The 20,368-nt window shown below is 44.5% G+C and overlaps 2 protein-coding genes across 2 annotated transcripts; one reads left to right on the forward strand and one right to left on the reverse strand.

Moving 5' to 3' along the window:
- Positions 1-7,801: 7,801 nt before the first annotated feature.
- wdr26a (WD repeat domain 26a) lies at positions 7,802-12,739 on the forward strand. The gene is made up of 14 exons (XM_056285623.1): positions 7,802-8,155; positions 8,655-8,754; positions 9,030-9,086; positions 9,297-9,433; positions 9,657-9,754; positions 9,905-10,061; positions 10,399-10,537; positions 10,668-10,808; positions 10,935-11,054; positions 11,378-11,523; positions 11,635-11,713; positions 11,866-11,995; positions 12,263-12,457; positions 12,611-12,739. Exons 1-14 carry the CDS (start codon positions 7,860-7,862, stop codon positions 12,631-12,633), a joined length of 1,818 nt encoding a protein of 605 aa, XP_056141598.1. The 5' UTR covers positions 7,802-7,859; the 3' UTR covers positions 12,634-12,739.
- A 2,122-nt stretch (positions 12,740-14,861) lies between these two features.
- cnih4 (cornichon family AMPA receptor auxiliary protein 4) lies at positions 14,862-20,056 on the reverse strand. Its single transcript, XM_056285624.1, has 6 exons — positions 19,988-20,056; positions 18,822-18,890; positions 17,209-17,321; positions 16,902-17,042; positions 16,716-16,792; positions 14,862-14,933 (listed from the first exon to the last, which is right to left on the reverse strand). Exons 1-5 carry the CDS (start codon positions 20,054-20,056, stop codon positions 16,765-16,767), a joined length of 420 nt encoding a protein of 139 aa, XP_056141599.1. The 3' UTR covers positions 14,862-14,933; positions 16,716-16,764.
- Positions 20,057-20,368: the final 312 nt, after the last annotated feature.

The following is a 20,368-nucleotide window of genomic DNA, read 5'->3' on the forward strand; positions in this document are numbered from 1 at the left end:
CTTGTTTTTCGAAATGTTACAGACTATGCCGAAAACGCCGAAACCAACTCAGCCAGAAACAAAGCAGAAAAGCAGAAAAGAGCAGGATAAAGCAACCAAAGTAAAGGAGGAAGAAGCAGAAAAAGGGGGGCAAAACTAGGGGACAAGATATACAGGCCCCTCTAATGGCCATTAAAGGTGGGGTCATAGGTGTAAGCATCGCCCCAGACAATGCAGAAGAAGCCCCTGTCACCCAGACAGAACTAGAGCACAGACTCACACAGCTTAGCGAACACATGCAAGAGATAGAGAAAAAAAAAAGGAATAATAGAATTAGAGGAAGGGAACGAGAACGTAATGCAAAATCCAGACAGTAGGAAAAGAGGGGATGAAGAGTGGAAAGAGATGGATGAGGGAAAGAAGATAAAGCAAGAAACAGCAACTAAAGCTAAGATTGGGAAAAAGAAAGTTGTACAAAAAGTAGACAGTAAGAGTGAGGATTATACAAGTGATTCAGAAGGAAACAGCACAGGAAGTAATTAAATGGCTGGTTAAAGAACTCATGCCCAGATATGGGTTGCCAAGAAACATCAGATCAGATAATGGTACCCACTTCACAAGTGAGGACCTTCAGAAGGTTGAGGAAATGTTTGGGATCAAACACAAATACGGCTCAGTCTATCACCCTGCCTCCCAGGGACTGGTGGAAAGAGCAAATAGGACAATCAAGGAACAATTGGGGAAATTATGTAGCGAACTAAGCCTGAAATGGCTAGATGCCATACCATTGGTACTGTTCAACATGAGATCTCAACCAAATGCAGCACATGGGTTAACCCCTCATGAGCTAACGGGTAGAAAAATGCCATGTCCATTCACCACTTGCCCTACCACAGACGAACACACTCTTACAGAAAAAAGAGAACAGATTGGTGATCATGTAACAATGCTTAACATAGCAGTGAAGTGTTTGTCCTCACAGGTACAGGAAGCACTTCTGCATGATCCAGACGACGTCGTCCCACCACCGGTGGAAATAGGGGAATGGGTGTTGAGGAAACAACACCAAAGAAATTGGAGTGAACCACGTTGGCTCGGACCATTCCAAGTGGCCCAAGCTACTGACTACTCCCAAAAAGTCTGGTTGCAAACAGACAGACTAAGCAACTGGTGGCACAAGACTCAGTGCTGCAAGACAGACGCTCCGACCGAGCGGACACTGACTGACATTAGAAAAAACCTGAAGGACATCGACAGTGACTATGACAACCCCGACGAGACCTAAACATGAGACAGGAAATCCATTTAGGCTACTCGAATGTGACAGACTCCAAGGACTGATCACCCTATGGTGTCTCTCACTGATGATAGCAGGACCACTGTTGTGGTGGAAAATGGCTCAGGCCTTACGAGAACGATCTAACCTAAAGTCAATTCATATTAAGAGACCTGGAACCCCACTAACTGATATCGCTAACAATACCAACCTGACCCAATTACACCACCACATAACTAACTAGCAGTCAACACAGCTCTAAGGGACAAATGTTTATCAATTTACGGGGGAATAGAACTAAAGTATACTACAGGGAAAAGCTACACTTTCCAATTCGACCTATGCGATGTAATTAACTGTGGGGGGAATCCCCAGGCATGGAGGGGTTATGACATATACCTCTGTGGAATGACGGGGCGGCACCCGACATTCGGGAGGTGTGTGTGCAATGTTCGGCTCTCAGTGTTGTACTTTTATCCCAAATAACACAGTGCCTGATGGCACACTTACCAGGGCATTGACAGGTCTAAAGATGCTCTCAGACGAGCTCCAGGAACATTCGGGAGTAAATGACCCATTTGGGAACTGGATGTCAAAATGGTTCGGCAAGTGGGAAAATTGGCTGTCCTCTCTGGCCGGACCCATATTGGTCATAATATTAGTGTGGATTATTGAAGTTTGTTTCTGTATACCTATGTACAAGGCCTTATGCATTCGATGCATGGACAAACACATGAAATCTAGTATAACATCCCTCCCCCTGCCCTACCAGATGACAGAAGTAGAATTGCTCAGGCCTCTCAACCCAGACGGAGAGAGCCTGTTAAAAGGTGAGATAGGGTCTTTTAGTGAAGATAACCACTCTCTCAACAGTTACCATTCTGGGATGTTCGGTATGGACCGTCCCCCACGAGACGAAGGGGGCCTAGAGGGACCGGACCTCAGCGAGTTGGATTCGGATGACCCAGACAGCCCACTGGACAGCCCTGTCTGAAAGAGGATCCATAAAGCATGCATTCTGCGTTTATGTCTCTATGCTTGTAGAAACGGCCTAGCCTCCCTCAATTAACTACACTTTGTTTACTTATATACATCTCTGCTGTGTGCAATGAAGAAACGCTTGCTGCTTGTATTTCACACCTATGTACCCACACGCTACACATAGGCCTCGCAGGTCATTGAGGAAGCCACAGCGGTGCCTTGCAAGGATGCCTGGGGGACATCCCACCCTGGGGTGGAACCAATGACCGAATACTGATATAGATACCCACGCACCACACTTAAAACATTATGTGAGGTGATAAATCACCTCAACAGGGGGACTAAAGGAGCTGGGCCTGAGAATAGGAACATTGTACGCCGGCCTGATAGAGACGGCCTTGGAGTAGAAACACTATGTGCACCCACCTCATTAGGACGGCCTTGGAGCAGGAACGCCATGCACATAAACCTGATTAGGACACATGCTACACCTGCAAGACATACAGGACGATCTACAAGAAGCGTCCACCTCTTCGGGTGGACTCGAAGGTTCACCGACCCTCCCCGAAGCCGACACTGTTAGCAGAAGTCAGGGTGAAAGTGCTGGTAACCTCTCCCCTAGGTCATAGATGAACTCGCCGGACGATCACAATTCCCGGCCAGAAGTAGACGTAGACGGAGAACCGAGGGGCGGACGACTAGACAGACCAACGTATTAACAGATATAACTACGAATGACAGTCATGAAGACAAGGGGAACAAGGGTTATAATGGGGATAATGACTATGATGGTATGCCTTTGTTTAGGGTAGTGGGCCCTGGATCAGTCCCTTCTAAGAGCCAAAAGAGATGAAGTGAAAAGGGGGGAAGAGTTCAGATGCAGTCAGCGCCCAGGCGGGAGAAGGGGGTGGTACAACTCGTGGGTTAATTGGACCCATCCAGTAGGCACCACTGCCACGCCACATATCAGGTAAGGCTTTGTGACCTGTTCCCATGTCCAGAAGGTCAGGAAGATTATTGGAAAAAACAGCCAGTCTACATATGCCGGAAGGTGTTGTGGCCCAGCTGTTATAAATGATCTTATGTAGACGCGTACACAGGGGACATAGGGAGTCACCGCAAAGAAGATTACGGCAAATATATGAAAGTTCAATTAGGAGGAGATGGTAAGACCATTATGATCTCGATAGAAAAAACAGTTGACCGACAGAAAGGGAACGAGTTTGGATTGGCGGGACACACTGCCACTTCAGGGTATAACGAAGGGCCTGGCCTATTAAAAATGTGTCCGTGTAAAGGAGTCAATGACACCCTGTATACCATAGGCCTAGACCAAGCAGGGTTGGACACACAGAGTTTTTTCCGTGTCACATAGGTCGCTCCCCAGGAAAGCCAGCACGCCAACGTCACAGGTGAAGGGGCGGGGCCAGACCAATATGATGTAGTAAAAAGGGTCGACCCCGAAAAGATAGATCCGTCCGACATAGTCTACTACGCCACAGGGTACGCGGGTAAAAATATGTGGTTGGAATGGCTGGCCGCAACAGCAGCAGAGAGAGGGATGGAGGGTTGCGTGGCCTGCTCTTCGGCCCGTCTTGTGCTGATTGTGGTTCCCGCGCCAACTTATATCCATGATGCCATTGGTTTCTATTGTCTGATTGCCATAATGATGAATGCAGCCCCTGAAAATTGTTCTAGCCTGAACCGTGTGTACCCGTTGGTCCAGGCGAAAGGCAATCAGGATGTCAGATCACCCGCCTTCGTCCTGGTAAAAAGTAACTTCACCCGTTTTCTAAATCACAATGACTCCGGCACTAATGTCGGCGAGATCCCGACAGACTGGTGTAAACACCAATTAATATGACGGGATGGACCAACGTCACCAACATGCACTATCACCGGGCCGATTTGTTTTGGTATTGTGGAGGCACCGTGCTTAGGCCCGACTCCCAGCCGATTGGGTTGGACAATGCGCCCTTGCCCGTCTCTCTCTCTACCTGTGACCCTGATTGGGCCGAGGCAGCAGAGGGGACGGTGGGGGAGGCGACGGAGGCAAGCAACGGCCCATAGTTTTGACTAATCACAAGGGGGCCCCACGTATGTTGACGCAATAGGCGTCCCTCGAGGAGTGCCGGATGAATATAAGCTAGCTGACCAAGTCGCTGCCGGATTTGAGAGTATGCCCATCATCAGTGCCCTCTTTCCCGTCTCTCCTAATAAAAACGTTGACCGGATCAATTACATACATTACAATATACTCCGCCTGGCCAACTTGACACGAGATGCTGTGGCTGGGTTGTCGGAACAATTGGAGGCCACTTCTTTGATGACTATACAAAATAGAATGGCTTTAGATATGTCGCTGGCTGAAAAAGGGGGCATATGCTCAATGTTCGGAGATCAGTGGTGCACCGTTATCCCCAATAACACGGCCCCCGACGGTTCAGTGACCAGGGCCCTAGAGGGTCTACGTACCCTTTCAAAAACTATGCACAATCATTCGGGTATTAGCAATCCTTTTGAAAAATGGATGACTCACTTCTTTGAAAAATGGAAGGGACTGATCATGTCATTATTTGTATCCCTAGCCGTTTTTATGGGAATTTTGGTTACCTGTGGCTGTTGTTTCATACCATGCTTTAGATCTCTCATTAACCGACTAATAGTTACAGCAATTGAATGTCGAGAGGGGGACTTTCCACCTCCAATGATGCCCCTTCTGGTACCGACACCTGTGGAAAGGGACCTAGATGAAGATATTAAACGTAGTTAGTGATCTCCTTAGAGGAGATCAAAAGGGGGAATTGTTAAGTGATATTAAATATAAACCGAGTGTATTTGTATTACTCTGTATGAAACCAATGTATGTAACCAGAACAGAGGGTGAAGAAGACACATTCATGTAGATGAAATATATTGCATGCCTCGCACTGAATGTGGGTAGGGGATGGGGTTGCCCTCCCCTGGGGCCTTGGGAGAGATACCATGTCTGGTGCAAGGAGGGCCCCCGGCTAAGAGCTGCAGGTCCAAACAGGATGAGCACTCCCTAAAGCTTAACCATGGAAGGGTGCATTGACCAAACATATTGGACAGGAAAATCAAGGCCATGTGTGATGAATGAACAAGGGAGGTTTAGCATATAAAGAAGCTCACACACAAAGGAAGTCAGACACACATGACGGATTGGCAGAGTGTGTCTCCAGATCTGTATTCAATAAAACCATTTTAATCTCCTAAAATGTGGTGGCTGTTTTCTTCACATCAAACGGACTCGGGGATGAGGACCACGAAGGTGTACCTCAACAATAGTCATGACCATCACTAGTAAGCAACAAGTGAGAGGAGAGGCAAGCAGGCTTACATAGCATATAAATGTTTTTCATAAATAGAATTGGGCTACAGGCTAGTCTCTCACTGACTCTCATCCATGACAATTATTTATGCATTCTTTCAACAGTTTCTAATTGAGCAATGCAGAGTGAGTCTCGCAGCTCTATTTTTGGTAAGCTGAATTTTGTTTACCTCTTGTTTAGATGCATTTGACCAGATCGCTGGGCAGTAGTCAAGATTTGACAAGACTAGGGATTGTATGACATCCCAGATAGCGTCTGGATGTGGGCCACTTCAGGCAATGAAGTGGCCCACATCTGATTGCCTACTTCTGGCCCTGACAAAATGGATGTGAGCCTGAAGTGCCCCACATGTATAATAGCAAATATGGCCCAAATATGCCAAATCAAATATGGGCCTTTTTTGGCAAAGATGTGGTGCTCTCGGCAACATGTAATCTGGATGTGACCCTGAAGAGTCCCGTGTGGTGAATGGTGAATATGTCCCAAATACCACAAAACAAATATGGGCCACCTTTGGCAAATATGTGGCACATGTGGCATTGCTATGTCTTGGTTCTGGCACAGATCTGGCAAACAGGAGCGGACCGCCCAAGTGCCATCATTCCATGCGGTATGTGGGCTGGATGGAAGTATCAGTATGGGACGGGTCCGGGCCACAGCAATGTTGCTCTCTGGGTTGCTTAGTAGTTGTGTGAGTTAGAAAGTAGGCATTCCTTCTAATGATTGAAATATTTGTTCTCATTTTTTGTTAGAATATTATTAACGTGAGTAGCCCAAGAGAGTGTTTCATCTTTCGTCAATTCAGAATGCTGCAGCCAAAATGCTAACAGGGACTAGGAAAATACAACACATTACACTTGTCCTGAAAACACTTCGCTGGCCCCAGTACAGCACACAATTGACCTTTCGCAAAGTACCGCCCCAGAATGGTGCTTGTCCAATCCTACCTTAGCAACGGTCCGTCAAGCTTTCAAACACACAACAAAATGCTGAAACGGTGTGCCTATGGGATCTGCAAATCGGATACTAGATATCTGAAAAGTTTGGAGGGGGTGTCATTTTCTTTCCCTTCCCGAAACCCAGAACGCAAGAAGCGCAATGTCAGCAATAGATTTGGCAGTATAGCAGACCCCATGGCCAGCTTAATCCATCCAAAATCAACAAAAATACCTGTCTGCTCCAAGCTAAGCTTGCTACTAGCTATTATTGATAGCTAATACAGCTAACGTATTATTACTGTTACTTTTACCCACACAATGCGCTGATTTCTTCCTTCATGTTTTGGTGTTTTCCGGCTACTTCCTGTATAGTTCTGAAATGCTTGACGGGCATAGCAACAGTAACTAAGGGGGGCGGGACTTTGCGAAAGGTCAACTGATTTCAAAGTATTACTGCTTGTTTACAATGCCCTAAATGGTATAGCTCCAAACTTCCTGATGACCTGAGATCTACTGCAACTGTATGTTCTTTTAGAAACCGTCTTAAAACATTGCATTTGTTTCAGGCTTTTGGTAGCGTGTGTGTGTGTGTGTGTGTGTGTGTGTGTGTGTGTGTGTGTGTGTGTGTGTGCGTGCGTGCCTTCGTGTACGTCTGTTGTAGTCCATGTGTGAGTGCTGTAGTAGGACTCGAACAGGGGTTTTCGAAAACAGCATTTTGTGTATTTGTGTGCGCGTCGTATGGGTGGCTGAAATGTTATTTTATTTATGCGGAATATTTTCTATATGTGTGTCTTTTCTATATCTCTTTACTGTAAATTCCACCGAGCTTCCTTGTGTATGAAACGACTACAGCCCACGCAGCCACCCGGACACATGGACGTGAAGGAATTTCCGCTGACGTACCACGCTTCACCATAACAGGGCTGCTGCTGTTTGTGAGCAACAATAACAAGAGACGCTAAGCGGCACGACAAGATCTGTCCGACAACTTATGCGCGGCCGAGACGCTCGACAGCATCGGTCCCATCAGAATCGTCGAAGCATCACAATAAAATGTGGCGAGCAAAGTGACTGTCGCTTCCGCTTCTTCGTCCTCGGATTCGGAAGCTGGTGGGACGTCGCCGCCACCGCGGACGAAAACACCGAGATACGGTCGCGGAACCAGCAGGGGAGCTCGGGGCTGCAATTGGGTCAGTGGGCCTGTCTGCGGTCGTACCGGGGGGTGGGGGTGGGGGTGGGGGGGTGTTGGGTTACATCACCATATTCTCCCGTTACACCTTGTCACTGCTTTAAATCCCCCCAACTGTCACCCGTTGTCAAACGCTTCGTAACATGCAGGCCAACGGGGCAGGACATGACCGAGACTCGGAGCTGTCTTGCCGAAACGGTGCGCAAAACGGCGAGCCGTCCTCCGTTGGGGGAGCTCACTCCAACGGACTGTCAGTCACAAACAATGGAAACTCTGTCAGCAGCAACAACAACAACAACGCCGCGTCGACCCAGGCTGCGTCCAACAACAGTCCGCCGTCCGAGGTCACGTCCACCGTGAAAAAGAAGAAGCGTCTCTCTCAGTCCGAGGAGGATGTCATTAGATTGATAGGGCAGCATCTACACGATCTAGGACTGAAGTAAGTGGCCGACATGGCTATTATGTCAACTGCAAGGTAAAGCTTTTCAGTGAGGAATTAGATTATTCATTTGAACCACATCCCTGACACCCCCGCCCCCATTAAGCGCAACTGGAATAGTCATTCCATTAACACCTCTGACATGAGTCATCCCCCCTTACTGTAAAAAAAAAAGCGAAGCAACATTACAGATCATGCCACACCATTGGGATTCTGACCCTGGATGTACCTTTTACTCCTTTACTGATTATTGTTTTCTGGTTAATAAGGGTTTGTTTTAAACCTCATCTGCTAATAATTGCAGATCAGTTTGCAGATCCAATCTTTGGCAAAGCTCGTTTCACAGGTTTCATGCACAGGGTTTTATCTGTTTTTCAGTTGCAGGTTTTGTGCCCCATGAGGTCCATGTCCAGTCAGATCATTACAAATTAATCGTGTGCTCACAAGTTTTTAAATGACATGTTAAAATGATTGTTATTTGATCATTCTTTCCCACCAGTCAGACGGTGGACATGCTGATGCAGGAGTCTGGTTGTAGATTGGAGCATCCTTCGGCAACAAAGTTCCGAAATCACGTAATGGAAGGAGAGTGGGACAAGGTTTAACCCATTTATCTAAACACTTCTCATTAAACCTAGGATGTATACATGTCACCCAAGTTTGGGACTTTGATTTGGCCTTATTAAAGAGGAACTGTGCCCATGTGAGTTTTATTTCACAATAACAGATTAAGTTGTCATATGTTTTACTGTTGGTTGAAATCCCAGTCCGTCTTTGTCTGGGCTTATCAGCAGTGTAACACCCTTTCATTTATGGTATTAATTCTCTTCAATCAATATAGGTATTGATATGGTATTGGTATCTCTTCACTTAGGCTGAGAGTGACCTGAATGAGCTGAAGGCATTGATGCATTCTCCAGGTGCTATTGTGGTAAGCGCAAAGCCAGTAATCTCATATCTCTCGTCTCATGTACAATTTGGTGTATATTTATCTTTTTCAGTGGATTTTTTTTTTAAAGTTATCAAGCTTGCTGTCATATAATGGGGTCACATAACTAGCAAACCGTGTGATGGATCCTATGCTCTCTTTGTCATGCTCATCCTTTGTGTTTGGCTGTTTGCTTCTCCATGTTTTGTGTAGCGTATGAAGTTCCTGTTACTCCAGCAGAAGTATCTTGAGTATCTGGAGGACGGCAAGGTTCTGGAGGCACTGCAAGTCCTTCGGGCTGAGCTTACCCCTCTCAAGTACAACACTGACCGCATCCACATCCTGAGCGGGTATGTTTACCAATTAAAGCACCTCTTTGGACTAGATTTTGGGGCATGCTGTAAGAAGAATTCTCATTTCATAGAAAGACAAATTTCCACTACTGTCCCACACAGATATGAAAGAATATATCCTGGTTCATCGTAAACAGCCTCTCTTTCACCTAAGGAAAGTTTCTGAATAAAGGTGATGCCTTAGTGTCCTTGACTAAAGTCGATGTCATCTCTGTGGAAGGTACCTCATGTGCAGCCACGCAGAGGACCTGCGAGCTAAAGCTGAATGGGAAGGCAAAGGCACTGCGTCCCGCACAAAGCTCTTGGACAAGTTACAGAGTGAGCACATTCGTTGACACCCAGTTTTGATGACACTCAGTTATTGGCCATTTATAGGTCACAGGCATGAAACAATGGGTAATCTTCTTATAGGAATATCTTAAATAATGCCTCTCCTTTACACTCTGTGCTTTACTTCTGTGCATCCAGCATACCTTCCCCCGTCGGTGATGTTGCCACCTCGCAGGCTGCAGACCCTCCTCAGGCAGGCAGTAGAGCTGCAGAGAGAGCGCTGTCTCTACCACAACACCAAGTTGGACAGCGGTCTTGACTCTGTGTCTCTGTTGCTGGACCACACTTGCAGCCGGTAATTATTGCTCATTTCTTGTATTACTCATTCTCTCAGCATTCTCTGTCATTTTTTGGCTTCCTCTGGCCTCCCACTAGTCTAAACTGGTTGTCGGTATCTTATCCTCCTCATTATCCATCCATATAAGGTTATACACTGTCAGCATACTTCTATCATCCTGCATCCTTTACTGAAACATCGTTGCTTTTTTTTAGTCAACTGATCCTACTTTTCTGAAATATCCGTTTTCACTTTGACACTACAGTCAACAAGCTATCTTAGTTGTTCTGCCTTACAACCAAGCAGAAACCTGCGAAATGGGCCCCTGTCTTATGTTTGATTTTTTTTTCTTCAGGAAACAATTTCCCTGCTATACCCAGCAGATCCTTACTGAGCACTGCAACGAAGTGTGGTTCTGTAAGTTCTCCAATGATGGCACCAAACTGGCCACAGGATCTAAAGACACCACAGTCATTGTGTGGCACGTTGACATGGTAATCGTCAACTTATTTTAACCGTGAATTATGTGTTAAAGTACCAAAATGAAACAGTAGCTGTAAGGGTGTGGGAATGTTTAGATTTATTGTAAAGGAAATAAGACAGTATTTTGTGGATGGCTCACAGGAAACCCACCAGTTAAAACTGATGAAGACTCTGGAGGGTCATGCGTATGGCGTCTCATACTTGGCATGGAGTCCTGATGATGCATATCTGATTGCCTGTGGTCCTGATGACTGCTCTGAACTGTGGCTTTGGAATGTACAGGTAACCTCAGAGCCACATTAGACATTAGTAGCCTAGTTCCTGACTCTGGACCATTCTGATTCCTTCTGCAAGGGTATATCTCATGAGCAGTGCTTCATTTATGTGTCCTCTGTCCCCACTCTTCAGACAGGAGAACTGCGAACAAAGATGAGTCAGTCCCACGAGGATAGCCTAACAAGTGTAGCCTGGAATCCAGATGGCAAGCGTTTCGTCACAGGTGGCCAGAGAGGCCAGTTCTACCAGTGTGTGAGTATTTTTCACAGCACAGAGGCCAGATTACACTGTGCCCTGACACACAAGTCTGTCAGTCCATAAGCCAAACACCTTTTATAATGATCTGGCTTTATTCCCATGCACTGTGGTAATATTTGTAGATCTCCAATAGAAACAACTTGATGTGTTTAATTCCCGGGCGCTGCACGGCGGCTGCCCACTGCTCCTAGCTACACAGCTAGGATGGGTTAAACGCAGAGAGTGAATTTCATTGTATGTATGTACAAATGACAAATAAAGTGTATTCTGTAATTCAGCAAAGGATTTCGGCTGATTATTTTTCCCCTACTTGCCAGGACTTGGATGGAAACCTCCTTGACTCATGGGAGGGAGTACGGGTCCAGTGCCTCTGGTGCTTGAGTGACGGGCGTACTGTACTTGCATCAGACACACACCAACGCATCCGTGGTTACAACTTTGAGGACCTGACGGATAGAAACATGTGAGCAGAGCCCGCCACTTTGAGTAACCATACTGATAACCCTCTTCATATGGATCTTCACTCTCAGGCTATGCTTGTGCAAGTTTCTGACACTATTTTGTTTCATTACAGAGTCCAGGAGGACCATCCCATCATGTCTTTCACTGTTTCAAAGAATGGAAGATTAGCTCTGTTGAATGTTGCAACTCAGGTGAGCATCTTATAGTGTAAGGTTATTCGATAAAGTTGCAGTTGACTGACTTTCTGCAAAATGTGGCATCTTGGATCGGCTTACTGCCAGTGCATGAATTTTTCCCACTTGGTAAACACTGCCCTTAGTGCAGCTCTGCTGTGTTTTGACAGGGAGTGCACTTGTGGGACCTACAGGACCGCGTGCTGGTAAGGAAGTATCAGGGGGTGACCCAGGGCTTTTACACCATCCACTCCTGCTTTGGAGGACATAATGAAGATTTTGTTGCCAGCGGGAGTGAAGGCAAGACTACTGAATGGGATATTTCCTATAACCTGATGGTGTAATACATGCCTTAGCTTGCATTTTTGGTAGCAGGTTAATCGTAGTCATTTAACTGCCCACACTTAATAGAAAAAGTTCATCACAATAATTTCATTAGCTTTATCCTAAATGTATGCAGATAACATTTAATAATTTCATAGAAAAAAAGTTCATCACAATAATTTCATTAGCTTTATCCTGAATGTATGCAGATAACATTTAATAATTTCTCTCTCACTTTCGCAGACCACAAGGTTTACATCTGGCACAGGCGCAGTGAACTGCCCATTGCAGAGCTGACAGGTCATACCCGCACAGTCAACTGTGTGAGCTGGAACCCCGTTCTGCCGGGTCTGCTGGCCAGCGCCTCAGATGACGGAACCGTCCGTGTGTGGGGGCCTGCTCCTTTCCTGGATGTCCAGGATGCCGAGGGGCTGAACGGTAGGATAATGACTTACTGCAGAGAAGTGTATCAAAATAATATTTTCTAATACCCACATGAACTCTGCTTGACAACAGTAGTGCTCTAATACATACTAAGTGTCCTGGAACACACATTTCAATATTGATGGTATTTCCTTTCTGGTCTTTCAGAATGTTGTAGCATGGACAGCTGATGGTGACCCCATGGCTGAGCATCCACCATACTTCTGAAATCAAGGGGAAAGAGATATATTTGACTCTTAAACAGATGAAGCAAAGGAAATGTGAGTTTTGGCAACTGCTTCCTGGAGGCTGGCCCACATGCACTGTTTGGCAGAGCCATAACATCATACAAAGATGTCAGATTTTGATGAAAACAATGCCCATCCAGCAAATAAACCTGTGCTCCAGGACCTCTTAGTTATGCAGCTCACAGTATCTGACATCTTTTTCTGCACCTCCGCCCATATCCGGACCTATCCCCTCACAGTAACCCCAGGACCACCACCTCTAAACGTCCTTTCAGGTTTTTGTTATTTATTATCAATTATTTATTCTCATGATTCAGCCATTGAATATCAGCGATTATTGGAGGGTATTCGTTGCTGAGACACAGATGTTTTAATGCAGCAATGATTGAGAATTTTCTTTTTTTTTTTACCTCTGGAAATTTTCAGGTTGATTTTCTTGGTTGGACTTTGAGGAATTTTGACAGAATTTAGTGGATGTAAAAACCCACCGAAGAGAAGCTTGGATATGCGTTAGTTTGTCCCATCTTTTGTTTTCGTGAATTTTTACATGGTACTTCTTTTAAACTTGAGTGTGCTTTTGTTTCTTAAGAGAATATATTTGATGGAAATATTGCATAGGCATGCATAGACTACACGTCACTGCATTTTATTGTGCTGTGGCTCACATCTTGTATGTCCTATTCGAGCATGTTCATTTGGTAGTTGCCTACCAAGATTGCATAAAAGTTATTGTAGAAAGAACTACAGTTGAAAGGAATTATCTATACATGTTTTACTTGCCTGTTAATCCCATACCTCTACATTGGAATTAACTTCTGATTGTGGTTTCCTTGATCCTGGCCTGCTTGTGGTGGCTATGGAGCAGTCCAAACTATCCTCTACGTGCTGTCCGTTTCCTTGCCTTTTGGTTTCTACTTCCGCTCACCACCACATACATGAAGTTTTTGAGGTTTTCTCTTAGCTTTGTTTTCCTCTTTGCTCTGGCTTTGCTTCTCCACACTGGTGAAGTGTTTTAGGCTACTTTTTAAGTTTCAAATTTCCGAATTTTTTGTCTTCATTTTCCTACCCTAACATACTCATGGCGGTCTTTTAGCTGTTTTGTTGGATTTTTGTTGTTGTTGTTGATTGTTCCACATTTTAAATTTTCATGTACTGCTGCACTCATTTTCACGGTATTCACAATAACTTGAATTCTTCCACTGAACAACTAATGAATGCAAATCACATTTATAGGCACACTTAATGTGAGTAAAAGCTTGTACAAAAATGTTTCAGTAGGAGAGTCAAATGAACAACCTTGCCCAGTATGTTCTGTGTAATATGTGCTGTATATTTGTTATGGCATGTATTATGTGAGGTTGTGTACCAACACCGGACAGGCAGATAGCACACTTCCCCCTCTATCAGCCTTGTGTTTGCACAAAGGTCATCCTTGTAAATCACCAGCGCAATCTGTTCTGTCACGGATCACACGCCTACAGTTAGTTTTACATGCAAATAAATGTACAGACACACAACCAAACACTGAAACAACCACAGATGTAGTGTAGGTTTATTATAAAAAAAGGGAGGGGGGTGCTTCTTGTTTCCCTCTCCATGCCTAAGTAAGATTTGTTTGCTGCCAGGTTTGCCAGAATCAACTTTACATTTAAATGTTATTACAATATGTGATTGTACTGTTATGTATTGTGTAGGAGACGTGTTACGTATGCATAGTTTCAATAAAGCATTCAGGGTTTTAAAATAAGTATTTGATTTTTTTTCCCACCCTTTTTCTCCCCAATTGTATCCGGCCAAATTACCCCACTCTTCCGAGCCGTCCCGGTCGCTGCTCCACCCCCTCTGCCGATCCGGGGAGGGCTGCAGACTACCACATGCCTCCTCCGATACGCATGTGGAGTCGCCAGCCGCTTCTTTTCACCTGACAGTGAGGAGTTTCACCAAGGGGACGTAGCGTATGGGAGGATCATGCTATTCCCCCCCAGTTCCTCCTCCCCCCGAACAGGCGCCCTGACCGACCAGAGGAGGCGCTACTGCAGTGACCAGGACACATACCCACATCCAGCTTTCCACCCGCAGACATGGCCAATTGTGTCTGTAGGGATGCCAGACCAAGCTGGAGGTAACACGGGGATTCGAACCGGCGAGCCCTGTGTTGGTAGGCAATGGAATAGACCACTATGCTTCCCGGATGCCCAGCATTTGGTTTTCGACAGTTCCAGATGAGCATATCTTCATTTTTTCTGTCGACGGGAGAAGAGCTTTAAGTACCTTGTTAACATCATGAGCCATACAACAAGAAAAGCTACTTGATCAGAATGGTGTGGTGAAAATGGGTTATGGCGAATTTGGTAATTTATTGGTCAAAATATCTTCATGTCCTCTAATTATTAAGCAACTTTTCAGGCTTTAGTTGAAAAAAAACTGCATCTAACGTTTATTTGCGAAAATATGATTGTTTAAGATGGCAATACTGTGAAAATGAGGAGTCCTATAGTTCATAAATGGGAAAGAATGACTTGAAAATACCCACTCTTAAAAAAATTTCTTCTTCTCTGCATTAATTCAAATAACTTGGTGGCTTCTTATTTGCATTGTCAGAATTCTGTTAAAGACCAAATCAAAATGAGTACATACATTTTTTCCCATTTTAATGAGTTCCCCTGAGACAGAAACCATACTGATCACAAAAACGAAGCTTTCAGCAAACAGGGTATCTGATTTTTAAGGTACAATTTGCAATTAATGTAAAAAATAATAAATCTGTAAACATAAGCAGACTTAGCAGTGCTGGATTCAGTTTAAGTGTCATGAATCAAAGTTCAAAATACATAATGCAACTTGCATTCCCAGAAATATCTGAGAGGAGAACCTTTAATGGAATAAATAGGTTTAAATCCTTACATAAAGTCCAATTTGGTTTTACTTGAAAATTAAAGAATTAACCCAAATCTTGCCATAGCTGATATGCAATGACTTTTTATCCATAACACTAGACCTTGGCCAATACATGATCACAAAAATCTGTATTTTTGCATTTATGCATGCTCAATAATCCAGGTAAGGAAATCACAAACTTGAATTAGTTCATTTGAACACGTTTGAGAGAAACGTTTCATCATTCCTTGATAGGGAGGAACACTGTTCGAACAGGGAGTCAAAGAGGCCATCTATGTGGCCTCTTTAAGAGGGAATGACCATCCCTGAACCGGGGGGGGGGGGGTGAGTACATCTGTCACCATTGCAACTATTCCCCAATCCTCTGTGAATAGTACACATGGCCATTGTAACTCTAGTTAATGGTCACAGTAACTTGCATATTAAACCGATCAATGGTTTTAGTTGTTATGCCACTGTACTGTTTATAAGGGTGGCGATACCTGCAGTCAGTTGAGACTGAAGAGGTCACTTAGATGAGTGATAAAACATTTCGCCCAAACATTCTGTCCAGATGAACTGATTCAACTTTGTGATTTATTTTTGTAGTGATTTTAAAGACTTATTTAAAGCATGCTTAATAGACAGCAACTAAACGCTGGCTACAAACCGGGATGACCGGCTAATTGCAAAAATAGGCCTTAGCCGAGGTCAAATAGAATCCACTCAGTGCGATTGTCTTTCATTCTGCCCAGAGGAACAGTGCAATGCCAGCAGTTTTTCAGCAGACAACAGTCACACAAACACATTATTTCGTGCGATTTGTTCATACAGTCGCATGAATGTGCGGGCATTTCTGAGCATTTGAGATCAAGCGTTATTTCATTAACCAACACCCATTTATCTAAGAGGGGTAAGGGGGCTCAGCGATGATTGGAGATCCAGCAGTGGAGTGTGATGCTGCTCTGGCTTGGACACCGAGCTCATATGCATAAAGCATTTCGAACAGGACCATCAACCGAAAATACCATGACTTAAGAACCACAGAGACAAGTGAATGATAGCCAGCTGTTTTCTCCTGCTCAGCAGCACTACTCTGAAATGTTTTATGCATATGGGGCCAGGGCACAATGTTCAAAACAGCATACCCAAGAGTTTGGAGTTTGGCAGCTTGGGTTGAGAAGCCTCCTGGGTAGGTCAATCATTGATTAGTGCCAGGATCATACTGAAAAAGGAGGAGGAGAGAGGAACGTAAGAGAATATTGCTAGCAGTATAACTGTCAGAAGACTTTACAGATTGTGAGTGGATCAGAGCACACGCATATCTCTTTCACCTGTATAAATAAATGAAGAAGCACAGTAGATGGAAGCCCAATTTAATCATTGCTTCCTTCATATGGGACTTCAGCTGGCCCCGGTTGTGGATCTCAGTAGGGTCAAACACCCCCATGTTACCCATAGGTACCTTGACATACCTGTAGGACAAAACAGGAAGATATCCTTCACTCACAGAGCACAAAGGCAAGTGTTAAATAGCAACTTGTTCCCAGTATAACAAAGTTAAACCCTTTGCTTCAAAGCTAGTATGAGAAACACAATAGCTACCATAAAAGTAACTTGTACACACACACTCGTATGTACCTGTACATATTCCAGGCTGCTACCGGTAGGTTGAGAAGGAAGATGAACCAGTGCATGGAGACCAACATCAGCACGGTAGATAACCCTTGCCCAACCAACTCTGGAATGACCCACTGTACAGACCCAAAACTTAGTGTCATGTATTGTATAAATGTGACCCAAACAATCACCAGACTGCTACAATTTGGCAATTTAATCTTATCTTGCCTTTAATCAGACATACACTACATGGCCAAAAGTATGTGGACACGCGAACATCACACCCATATGTGCTTGTTGAACATCTCATTCAAAAACCATGGACCACCATGGAGTTGTCTCCACTTTGCTCCTATAACAGTCTCCACTCTTCTGGGAAGGCTTCCCACTACACTTTGGAACATGGCTGCTGGGATTCGCTCCCATTCAGCCACAAGAGCATTAGTGAGGTTGGGCACTGATGTTTGGGAGAAGGCCTGGCTCACTGTCAGCATTCCAATTCATCCCAAAGGTGTTGGATGGGGTTGAGATCAGGGCTCTGTGCAAGCCAGTCAAATTCTTCCACACCAAACTTGGCAAACCATGTTTTTATGGACCTTGCTTTGTAAATGGGGGCACTGTCATGCTGAAACATGAGAGGGCTTTCCCCAAACTGTTTCCACAAAGTTGGAAGCACACAATTCTCTAGAATGCTGTATGCTGTAGTATTAAGGTTTCCCTCCAATGGGACTGACGGGCCTATCACAAACCATGAAAAACAGCCCCCCTAGACCATTATTCCTCCTCCACCACACTTTAAAGTAGGCAGTATGCATTTGGGCTGGTAGCATTCTCCTGTAATCCACCAAACCCAGATTGTCAGACCCACCAGACTGCCAGATAGTGAACCGTCTAATAGTGGTGTCCTTTACACCACTCCAGCCGATGCTTGGCACTGTACATAGTGATCTTATGCTTGGGTGCAGCTGCTCGGCCATAGACACCCATTTCTCTTGTGTTGATGTTGGTTCCAGAGACAGTTTGGAACTCGGTAGTGAGTTTGAGGACAGGACAGATGATTTTTATGCCCTACGTGCTTCAGCACTTGGTAGTCCCTTTCTGTGATCTTGTGTACCCTACCGCTTCACGGCTGAACTGTTGTTGCCCCGAGACTTTCCACTTCACAATAACAGACTTACATTTGACTGGGGTAGATCTAGCAGGGCAGAAATTTGACCAACTGACTTGTTGGAAAGGTGGTATCCTTTGGCAGGACCATGTTGAAAGCCACTGAGCTCTTCAGTATGACCCATTTTGCTGCCAAAGTTTGTCTATAGAAACTGCATGGCTGTGTGCTTGATTTTATGCATCTATCAGCAATAGACGTGACTGAAATAGTTAAAGCCACTCATTAGAAGGGTGTCCAAACACTTTTGGCTATATAGTGTACATATCTTGTGTTTCCAGATAAACGAGGCTGTATCAAACGAGGTTGAATCAGATTTTTAAAAAATAGTTTGACATGTTCTCTTTACATAGAAAAAAGACATAACAAAATGGTCTCTGTGGTCATCAAAATTAGCAAATTATTATTTGGCAGCATTGCAAATACATACTTACTGCAGGAATAATGAACCAAGAATAGTGTTACTTACTTTGTTCAGCTTGGCACAGCAGGCTCTTGCATTTATGTAGTCACATTCTAGATCAGACAAAGTGATGATCTGTGCATTAAGTTAAGGTGCACACAATGAGAGACAATTTTACCGACACAAACACCCAGCTGACATTTGCTTCCATAGCAAGCAAAAAGATTAAGTAAATTTTCAGTACATTTCAAATGTGTACATCAGGTTTAATCGAACCCTTCACCAAAATAACATATGCATCATGGGTATCCTGGAGGATCAGCCAGTTAGCAGGCATCCCATGTTGGAAACAACCTTACTGCAACATCATGTGTTTGAAAATGCTGCATGAGATTTGTTACATGTCAACACCTCTCAGTCCTATATTTCCTGCCATCATTTGCTTTCCCGTCATATTGTCAATTGACTTTATGCAATTTAACGGGGTATTAAATTCATGCAAATATTTCAAAACCACAGAGTCTACAGGTTTTTAATTTTCCCACCAAGACGTTTTCATGTAGTGCAAGGCTATTAAGTTAGCAGATCTTTACCAGGGTAACGAATAACTCTTGCAAATTATTGATAAAAAGATACGTCTGATATTTGTTAGATCCTCTATGGAACTAAGAGAAATCAACAAAATGCTTATTCTCTCAACACTGACACAAAGGTGTAGTGTTGTCTCAAAAATCTTGTGCCCAGACCACACCAGTCTTAAGGTTTTGGTATCAGGGAAAACTCTTTGGAGAATCCATTACCAAGAACCATTATGTGCTGAAAAACAACCGAAAGCTTAGAACACACCGCATGACGCAAAATACGTTGTTTTTGACACCTTATTAGTCACATTGCCAACAGTTTTCATTCAAAACAACTCAGTAGCTGCCAGTTAGCGAGCAGTTTACCTGACCAAAAAGTCAGCCAAGGCTGAAAGAGTTCGTTGAACCTCTGGGACTAAATTAAGAAGTTTCACAGAATGTGGTTATGCGCCTGTAAAATTGTGACTCCACCGAAAAGAAAGTACATTTCTTTACCGGCGCTCGTCACTCACACTTGTAGCTAGGCGGCTAAACGGTTAGCTCGCTAGTTCCCTTGCCCTTAGCAGTCATTCATTAGAAAACCTCCAGAAAACTTCACCGTAAAATTGGCATAACAATCAAGCTCTTTTAATGTGTGGAGGGAAAGGATACGAAGTACACCGACAGAAAAATCAAAGCACAGCAATCCACAAGGGAGAGAATAAACACAGCCGCCTCCATCTTCCGCCTTTTTTCAATGACTCAGGTTCATTTCCGGTCAGTGAAAGCGACATTAATAGGATGTAATGCATCGCCACCTAGCGTACTGGAGTAGAACATGTGTTTTTGCAAGTCTTCATTTACAAATCAGACTTGGGCAAATCCTAATACACCCCTTGCCCCTACCTCTTAGCTCTATCCCTCCGTTTTGCGCGTTCACGCGTGGGGGTAGAGTGTCCCGATTCTTGTTGGAATAGAGACGTGGGGCGAAGCGTTAGGGCTACATGGCCCTCAAAACGGAGATTTTCAGAGGCACACTCCAAACCGGGTGCC

Source organism: Lampris incognitus, chromosome 9 (assembly GCF_029633865.1).
Source record: "Lampris incognitus isolate fLamInc1 chromosome 9, fLamInc1.hap2, whole genome shotgun sequence".
Classification (NCBI taxonomy): Eukaryota; Metazoa; Chordata; class Actinopteri; order Lampriformes; family Lampridae; genus Lampris; species Lampris incognitus.

Excerpts from the sequence above, each read along its gene's own strand:
- wdr26a (XM_056285623.1), top strand. The coding sequence starts at position 7,860 with ATGCAGGCCAACGGGGCAGGACATGACCGAGACTCGGAGCTGTCTTGC. Across the intron at positions 11,714-11,865 it reads TGTTGAATGTTGCAACTCAG|GGAGTGCACTTGTGGGACCT; the intron begins GTGAGCATCTTA and ends GTGTTTTGACAG. Across the intron at positions 11,996-12,262 it reads TGTTGCCAGCGGGAGTGAAG|ACCACAAGGTTTACATCTGG; the intron begins GCAAGACTACTG and ends TCACTTTCGCAG.
- cnih4 (XM_056285624.1), bottom strand. The coding sequence starts at position 20,056 with ATGGAGGCGGCTGTGTTTATTCTCTCCCTTGTGGATTGCTGTGCTTTG. Across the intron at positions 18,891-19,987 it reads TTTTTCTGTCGGTGTACTTC|ATCATCACTTTGTCTGATCT; the intron begins GTATCCTTTCCC and ends CTTAATGCACAG. Across the intron at positions 16,793-16,901 it reads TTCTTCATTTATTTATACAG|TATGATCCTGGCACTAATCA; the intron begins GTGAAAGAGATA and ends CTCCTTTTTCAG.